The sequence below is a fragment of the Populus alba genome, chromosome 6, assembly GCF_005239225.2.
Source record: "Populus alba chromosome 6, ASM523922v2, whole genome shotgun sequence".
Taxonomy (NCBI): Eukaryota; Viridiplantae; Streptophyta; class Magnoliopsida; order Malpighiales; family Salicaceae; genus Populus; species Populus alba.
This window is the reverse complement of record NC_133289.1, coordinates 7081073-7090928: the sequence shown is the minus strand read 5'-3', so window position 1 is coordinate 7090928 and position 9856 is coordinate 7081073. Positions and strand designations below refer to the sequence as shown.

Sequence of the window (9856 nt, the reverse complement as noted above, 5' to 3'; positions counted from 1 at the left end):
GCAGAGGAAGATTGATCTAGCGGAGAACAAGGCACCCCCCACACAAGATATACTGTCCCATATGCTAACCACAGCTGACGATGATGGGCAATGCATGAAGCCATGAAGGAGATCGATATTGCCGATAAGATACTTGGTTTGCTTGTTGGAGGTCACGACACAGCCTGTGCTGCTATAACTTTTATTGTCAAGCATCTTGCAGAGTTGCCTCATGTCTACACCTAGCTCTTGGAAGGTAAAATAAAACTCCAGTATGCATGTATATATACCTGCAAATACTTACATATATGTGTGTGTGTGTGTGTGTGTGTGTGTGTGTGTGATTAAACATTGTTGGATGTCAGAACAAAGAGAGACTGCAAAAACGAAAACACCTGGAGAGCTGTTGAATTGGGAGGACATACAAAGGATGAGATATTCATGGAACGTTGCCTGTGAAGTGATGAGAGTTGCTCCCCCACTCCAAGGAGCTTTCCGAGAGGCCATGACCGAGTTCAACTATGCAGGTTTTACAATTCCGAAGGGATGGAAGGTCAGTTAATTATCCATCAAGATTAATCCATATTAATTTGTTTTAGCAATTAGCAACTGGCAAAATACGTCTTCTGATGTTGAGACCAAGTGGCAGCTGTATTGGCGCGCCAAACACTACACACAAAAACCCTGAATGTTTCCCTGAGCCAGAGAATTTTGACCCATCAAGATTCGAAGGCAATGGACCGGCCCCATACACCTTTGTTCCATTTGGAGGAGGTCCTAGTATGTGTCCAGGCAAAGAGTATGCTCGCCTGGAAATACTTGGTTTCTTGCACAACTTGGTGAAAAAGTTCAGATGGGAGAAGCTGCTTTCCTAAAGAGAGGATAATTGTAGATCCAATGCCAATACCTTCGAAAGGCCTTCCGATCCGCCTCCACCCTCATGAGGCTGCCTAAATCAAACAAATATCAAATTAACTTCCTTTTTGTCTCTATTCAGCTTGTGTCTAAAGGAATCGATGTTTAGAGCATCGATTAGTTTATCATTGATTCCATTTCAATTCAAATGCTACTTGTTCAAACCGGGAGTGTCATCAGGCCACGAAAGGGTTTAAACAGGATTTTGCAGCTAAGTACTCCACTGAAATACAGATAACAAAAGTATGACCTAAATAAGAACGTGGAGTAAGAATATCAAGTCCTCCACAAAAGTCGTTGACCAGTGTGCACCAAAAAAGAATCCTCTTCTCTCGAGGAATTTCACACTTCTAAACATAGATTTTCTTGAAAGATATCACCGTAAATCATTGATCTCCGGCTGCTCTCAAAACACACTATCACGGAGCGATCCTCAGTGGGTCACGAGGGAAAAGGGATGTTTTACGAATGTTGTTCAGACCACAGAATAGCATCACCACACGCTCCAACCCCGCTCCAAACCCGCCATGAGGAGGGGCTCCATATCTGTAAAAAGAGCAACCATGGGAATCCATCAACAGGCAAGGAAAAAGTTCCACTCCCTTTCATTTATGAAGGCTAATACGAAGAAAACAACCAAGAAAATCAGACTCCACAATATAATAAATAAAAAATAAAACGATTACTTTTATCCCCATTAATTTATGTAACACATTAAAATATATTAAAGATGATTCACCATAGAAAGAAAACAGCTCAAAAGAATTATCAACTCAACTAACTACAGATCATTCTCAGCATTTTTCTGATACTCCTTTTTGGTTCATTTTTTACTTTTATAGATAGCGAATGGAATTCAATATATCAAACATTCTGTAATATATATTTTCTTGCTCCTTGTTGACAAGACTATGTGAACATCTTCCGGTACATAAATACTGACGACTTAACATTTAATAGACTCAACTCAAATAATTAGATGCTACCATCACCGTCACAACATCCAAGCAACTACCTTCAGACAGGGAGATCCTTTTGGTGCCATATAGATGCAAAATGGGTGAAGAAACCTTGCCAGATACAATGCATCAAGTTTCAAAAGAGAACAACAACAAGAGTACATAAACTAATTTCACCATGAACACAGAACAAAACAAGAAGAATTGCACCTTCATTTTCAATTTTTGCATTTCTTTATCAAAGAAAATCAAGGAAATACAAAAAAATACCTGAAAGAATCAGTGTATGTTGATATTGTGCTGACATCAATCCCACATGCCTGTGCACGTTCTACCAATAATTCTGGTACATGGACACGCTGTGCTCCAGAAATTATCTCCTCACCTAACAGACATGGGTCAAGTCAATAAAATTCACAACCAATTAGTAAAAGAGTATCATATCTCCATTTGATACACATTTAAAACATGTCCAAGCATGCACATATTCAAGACTCCAGATATAAAGCAAACAGTGTAACATTCATACTAATGAGATAAAAATACTCATCAAATGGTTTACCTCGAATAAAGACATCAAATGAGTTACTGTATTTTGGATCATCGTAGCATGGCATGGTGTAGAATGGCCTAACAGCCAAAGGATACCGGTGAAGAATGTAAAACTCAGTGCCGTACCTACCATAAGAAGTAAGGATTAGCCCATTTGATTACTTTGGCTACAATAGAGAAAATTCCCCAGTCAATAAATTGAACACAGAAAATATGAAATTACTTCTCCAAAACAAGCTGGCCAAGTTTTCTCTCTGATTCTGTATTCAAGTCCCCATAAGGATCAATTTCCACTCCAGCTTCCTGCAAAAGGAAGTTGAATTTACGATTGAGCATGTAACATTTTCCATAGGTAGGCAGCAGCAGTATGTCAGCCTTAGCAAGCATAAGCAGCAGTTTTACTCGCTATAATTGAAAAACAACTATTTTATACTGTTGCCAAATGCCTCACATTTTGTTCTTCATACAAAACCAACTTAACTGGCATTTTGAAAAGAAAATCAAGGACTCCAACAAACATAAGAGTCATGGAGAGATTACACAAGAGCCCTGGACAAGTACTTTACGGTCTTCCCTTTCCATCCTATTTGTATATGGCTGTCGTACATGACACCATATATCGACAATTAAAACAGAGAAAGCACCTTAATGGGATATTCTGCCAAATAACAGATACAAAACTTCCTCATATAGTTCCTAGGTAGTTTCAGTTTAAATCAATCATCATAGCCAAAAACATATCCTCTCTATGTATATGGTTTATTCCATAAAGAAGGGAGGGCAAATTCTAAACTAAGAGCATGTCAAAATTCGAAAAACAGAACATATATGGAAATAAGATCACTTAATAACAGTTTATGAGTGAAAGTTGTTGCATGAAGTTTTACATATCAACAAATTGCCTTTCTCGTGTATAAGAAATCAAACTTTTAACTCTTAAGTGAAATGACCTACATCATAAAAGTGTGTACGTCAAAATAGGTGGTAAGGGTTCAGTTCAATAGCAGTGCAACAGAGGCCATTCAGGATCAGTGTCGAATAACATATGTTGGCCAATACCTCTTATGCTCCCCTCTTCTTAATAAGTCAATTATTCTCCCACCATCCTAACACTGTTTGCAGACCTAATCTTTACTACCTTATTGGGAAACTAGTTATTTACTGTCCTTGACCACATCATATTGAACATGCATACAATCAAAAAAAATTCTATCCTCTCAAGTTGCGCATTTGACCCCCATCTTCAAATCTTAAGGACAGTGAAAGAGGGCATTCATGCATGCATAGAGGCCTATATAAATTTATTCTCTTACCTTGAGCATTTGAACCCCCTCTTCAAATTTTAGGCGCAGAGTCTTTGGCAGGTACTGTGAGCAAGTAAATAGGAGAGATCAGGTGGAGGATTCAAAATGATGCACAAGTTAGTGCTCATAAATCACACTTCTTAAAGTTTGTCCAATATATTAGCAATCAATGTCTTGGACTCGAAATAATAATAGTACTGAAATTTGTTACAAATAATGACCTTCAAAGGTTCAAATGGATATTGCCTCCCAACTGCTTCAAGATCTTTGCTGCACTTTTTATTCAAATGGTCAAACATTGTGACAAATAAATGGTCAACAATATCCATCACCTGCATAAACAAACTCAAATTTTCAGCTAAACATCAATCATCATCTCAATTTAGATGCCCATGACTAGCTAACCAAACAGAATCCTACCTCAGTGTAGTGTTGCTTAATCTCCATTTCAACATCAAGACCGGTAAACTCGCATAAATGCCTATGAGTGTAAGAATCCTCTGCCCTAAAAACTGGACCAATCTCAAAAACACGCCCAAAATCACCACAAATTGCCATTTGCTTGTGAAGTTGAGGTGACTGAGCCAAGCAGGCAGCTTGCCCTTTGTAGTCCAGCTTAAACACAGCAGAGCCACCTTCACTGGAGCCTGCTATCAGTTTTGGTGTGTGGATTTCAACAAAATCTTCTGACAATAAGAACTGCCTGAATATCTGCACAATGGTATAATACATTCAAAGACTGAGATGTATAGTCGTGCAATACTTTTGTGTATGTGCATGTGTGAGAGAGAAAGGCAGGTGGGGTGGGGGGATTAGTCTGACACATAGAGCTCCTAGATATTCAGTGCACAGACAACTAGAAACTGCATACCATACAAAGACAAGATATTATTTCTGTTAAATTAGTAAAAGGTTATCTTTGTTCCTCTGAAAATAGAGGATACTTTTTTGCTTGTTGAAAATGAAAACAAGATATAATACAATTTAAAGGAGAGGAACAAAAATAGGAGAACAAAAGAAATAAAACGTTCCTCTTTTTTCTGTTTTTATAATTCCAATAAATAATATATTACAGGAAGAAAGAGGTCCCTGTAAAACAATGAACTTGACTCGATAAAAGTAGGTTGAATTCACCAAGGTAGTGAGCAACTCATGATTTTCAAGTGTTTATATAAATATTTACACAACACAATTAAACCACAAAGTAAGGAGGATGCAAATGTAAGCCTGCCTATACCAAGTTTAAGAAACCCAAGAAAGACATTTTCCAAGCGTCTGAGCAATGGACAGAAATAATTAAGAATTTTTCTTTTAACTGTTGAGGATGACAACAAGTACTCAAGCATTTGACAAAACCCTTGTTGTTTGTGATAAATAGCCACAATTTCTCTGTCATTTCTAGAAGGCAAGATTTCTGTGTCAAGTTTTTTTCTTCTTACGTGTGCTATGAAACATTCTCCACGAACCTCAAACATTCAATCCCAGAATGTGAACAACACTTATTGATGAAAATTTTATTAACCGTACAACACCTAAACTTGAACGAATTATGAAGATACATAAGTAAATATCTTTACCATCACAAAAAAAAAGGTTAGAAAAAAAGAAAGGAACTCACATTGCAAACTTGACATTGAATGCGGAAAATCCCTTGGTTAGCAGATGTTCGAAAGTCCAGAACTCTATAATTCAGCCGAGTATCTTGATTGACACGAACAAGTTGTTCTCCAGCCTGCACGAGTCAAACAGTCTAGTATTTGGATTGAACTATTTAAGAAGTAGTTCTAAAAAATTACAGCTACCACAAAATAACCAGGAAACAACAGAGACGAGATTAAATTTATACCTCCAAAGCCTCTTCAATTTCCTTCTCACTTCGAGAAGCATCCTCAATATTAATGGGAAGTGTCGGCATAGCTTTGTCAACACAATAAAGCTTACTAACTTGAATCTCAACCTGCAAAAAAGAATTAACAAACATAAGTAATTCAAAAAGAAAAAACCAAACAAAAAAAAAATAAAACCAGACCTGCTGTGTGGTGCCCTTAATAGCAATAGAGGGGACAGAAACAACGCCATGGATATCAACAATTGACTCCCGGCTCAATCCAGCGGCAAACTTGACCATCTGTTTACTAACTACATCAGGCCGCGCAGTAACCACACACTGCACAGTAAAACCTTTCGCTCTAACCACAACAAATGCCATATTTTTTCCAACAGCACGCGTGGTTTGCGCCCGGCCGCGAATCAACACCTCTTTTTCTGTCAACTCATGAGTCAGGTTTCCGACTTGTGTCCAAGCTTTTAGATCTGCTTCCACCTTCGATTGCAGATCTTGAAGCGGAATATTACCATAGTTCGCCGCGAGTGGGTCCTCCTCGATAGAAAGTGAGGACGCGGCGGCGGCGGCCAAAGCGGCTTCCTGACGGCGACGTAACTTCTCTTGCTTTGCTGCTTCCTTCTTTGCAGCTTTTTTGCTCGCTGATTTTGAGGATTCATCTTCTCCTTCTTGATCTGGTTTGGGGATTTCGGATTCGGATGACATGGTGATTGCGTTGATGCTACTGGCGAGAGTAACGAGTGAATTAGGAAGGAGAAAATAAACGAGATGCGGAGAAAGAAAGAGAGGTATACAATTTATATAAATATTTAACTCGTTTTTATATTTGAAAAAGTTGCTCTATTATTATTATTATTTTAATATCATTTATACATTATTAATTTACTTGTCCCGCTACATTGCTGCTGATTGGATTACAAAAAATTAAATATATAATTAATATTCAAATTATAAAAATAAAATTAATATTGTTATTAAATTTAACATAATTAGTTAATCTTTAAACTTTTCTCATGTTAACTTGAGTTTTAAATTAAATCATATAATAGTTGTTTTGACATAACTCAATTAATTTTACGGGTTTAAAAATAACTCGGATAATTAGTAAAAACATGATTAGACTTTAAAAAATCTTCAAGTTGGTATTTTTTTTTTAATATTAAAACAATTATATATTAGATCAACTCAGGTTTTAAAGCTTAATAAGTCAAACCCACGACCCGAATAATATACTCTACTAGGTTTAATATTTTTGTTTTTTTAAGACTATTTTTACCTGGGTATATGATAAAAAAAATATTCATGAAATCGAGTACCAACAAAATATTGAGAGTTTGTTAAAATTTTAATAAACTTATAAAAAGTAAATCAAAATAAATTATTAATTTTAATTAAAATCAACCAATATTAAATGAAGAAATTGAAGAGAGGAAAATCTTTTGAATTGATTTCTTGTCTAGCTCAAGTTTCAAATTAAATCATATAGGAGTTGTCTCGATGTGATCCAATCAACTTGGCGGATACAAAAACAACTCAAATGACTTGTAAAAATGTTATTAGACTTTATAAAGACTTAAAAATGATATCTTATTTTCTTTTAATAGTGAGACAATTATATATTGGACCAACTCAAATTTTATAGCTTAACATGTCAAACCTACGATCCAAATTATGAACTCTACCGAGCTTAATATTTTTATTTTTAAAACTATTTTCTACTTAATTATATGATTAAAAAAATATTTGTAACATCAACTATCAACAAAATATTGACAGATTGTTTAAAATTTAATAACCTTATAAAAAATAAATCAAAATAAATTATGAATATTAATTTAAAATTAATTAATAATTGAATAATGAAATTAGAAAAAAAAATTTGTTTTCAATACAATTTTACCAAAAATCTTTTTAATGTTTCTAGCAAGTTGTAATTATTGCTTTTTTTTTATGCTAGATGTTTATTTTATTGCAATTCTACCTCTTGAGTCATACACATACAATATTTTATTATTAATAAAAATCTAAAAGAGGAGGAGAAGTTAATGTAGCCTAGAAAAGAATCATTATTCAGGATAGTGGTTTAATAAAAATATTTTCCTATTTAATTAGACATTGAAGATAAGGTAGTTTTTTCAAGATGACATAGTTATTTTTTACAAATTATATGGGGTTAACAAAAAACTAAAGGAAAATAAGAAGCTATTGTAACTTTAGAAACAAATCATTGTTCATTAGAGTAATGATTTTACAAAATTATCCCTGGATAAAAAAAAAAACCCACTTAGTTCATTGAAGGCAACATAATTCGACACAATTATCTTTTTATAAATTGTACGATGTTAACAAAAATCTAAAGGAAAAGGAGAAGTTACAGTAATTCTATAAGCAAATCATTATTCATTAGGATAATAATTTAATAAAATTATCCTTGACCATTTCACTAGACATTAGAGACAAAATAATGTTTCCATCATGACATAATTATTTCTTACAAATAGAATGAGGTTAACAAAAATCTAAAGGTAAAGGAGAAGTTATTGTAGCTCTATGAACAATCACTATTCATTAGAATAGTGATTTGACAAAATTGTTCTTGATCTAGAAACCATTTAATTAAACATTGAAAGCAATATGATATTTTCACTATAATATAATTGTTTTTTACAATTTGTATAGGATTAACAAAATCTAAAGGAGAAGTTATTTGAATAATGATTTGACAAGATTATCTCTTACTCAAAAAACAATTTAACTAGATATTGAAGGCCATGTGATATTTCCACCATTATATAAATTGTATTTTACAAGTTGTATGGGGTTAAATTAGTCATTTTTATTTTTGTTGCACAATACATTTATCAATTTAACCATGGAATAAAAAAAATATAATGTCTTTCACTCAAGGATATTTGGGTCTTTTAAAAAAATCAAAATAACCTAACTTCAAAGTCAAATAAAACAAAATATATTACAAGTGTAAGTCATAAGTTGATCTAATTATTAGAATATTAAAGTTTACAAATCAATTGTACGCTTTAAAGCAACCATTTAATATTCTAAATATTTTCCAAACTATCTAAAAAATTTATAAATAAATAGATGGTGAAAGCCACGCACTCAATAATTAATAGTTTATATCTCTAATTTGATCAATTATGTTGAAACTTACTAATATATATAACTTAAAATCAATTCATTTATTATACTAGAATATTAATACTTTCAAAAATTCAGAAGTCAAAAAGCACACTTATAAATTATTCATAAATGTAAATAATTTAAATCAATAATTTTGAACACAAACTTAGATTTTGCACCCATATTCAAAGCTAAATTTAGAGTAAAAAAGCTATAGTTAATCTAACCACAATAAGTCATATTTTGCTCTATAACCAAGCATTAAATTCTAAATAAACATGTTTATAAGTGTCAATGTAAAACCTTGAAAAGCCGAGTCCAAAATGTATAGTTACTCTTATCACAATAACAATATCTCATGTTTTTTCCTATAACTAGATATCAAAATATAAATAAAAATATCTATAAATATCAATGTATAACCTCTAAAAACTGAGTCCAAAGCATAATCAATTAAAAAAACTTCATTAGAACAACATTCACTCTTTAAAAATGATTAAAAAATTAAACATAAAAAACCCTTGATTTTTAAACCTTTTTGAGTAATTCTAACATGCATGTAAAATCTCAATTAAAAGATAATAATAAATAACACACACCTTAAATCAATATAAAAAAAAAAAGTAAGGATTTTTTGCTCCAGTTCAAATCTCTCTTTTGATCTTCTTCTCTTTCTTTGCTGACGTGGATTTTGATTGTACGACAAAAAAGAGTGCAAGTTAATTTAGGATTTTATTTTCTTTTCATTCTATAATTTATCATGTAATCACTAATATACTCATGACTATTACTTATCATACCCTTAATTAATAAAAAAAAAACATAATGGAAAACCTAATTAATTATTTTTTTTTATCTATTATTACTATTTTTTAAATCAACATATATATAATTATCAAAAAATGGGAAATGTCCAATATTCCCCTAAAAGTTCTGGTTATTACATCTTTACAACTTACAATCAATTTAAAAAAACAAACAAACCGCACCCCTACATAAAAAATCTTAAGATCAATGTAAGAACTATGAGATGATCATATTTTCAAAATATTCAAGATATCATTAGAAAAAAAGAGAGCTAGAAGATTGAAAAGAATCCCAGGAAAGGTAACAACTTCTCTATTTTTTTTTAATTTATAAAAATAGAAGGGGAGATCTTAAAC

General features: G+C 32.7%; 1 protein-coding gene and 1 pseudogene across 1 annotated transcript; one reads left to right on the top strand and one right to left on the bottom strand.

Annotated features, from left to right (window-relative positions):
• The first annotated feature begins 348 nt into the window (after positions 1 to 348).
• Positions 349 to 933, top strand: LOC118053440 (beta-amyrin 28-monooxygenase-like; annotated as a pseudogene).
• Positions 934 to 977: 44 nt separating this feature from the next.
• LOC118053376 (aspartate--tRNA ligase 2, cytoplasmic) lies at positions 978 to 6339 on the bottom strand. The gene is made up of 10 exons (XM_035064611.2): positions 5739 to 6339; positions 5556 to 5666; positions 5328 to 5441; positions 4130 to 4420; positions 3931 to 4041; positions 3719 to 3772; positions 2629 to 2708; positions 2416 to 2531; positions 2124 to 2238; positions 978 to 1440 (listed from the first exon to the last, which is right to left on the bottom strand). Exons 1-10 carry the CDS (start codon positions 6255 to 6257, stop codon positions 1314 to 1316), a joined length of 1638 nt encoding a protein of 545 aa, XP_034920502.1. The 5' UTR covers positions 6258 to 6339; the 3' UTR covers positions 978 to 1313.
• Positions 6340 to 9856: the final 3517 nt, after the last annotated feature.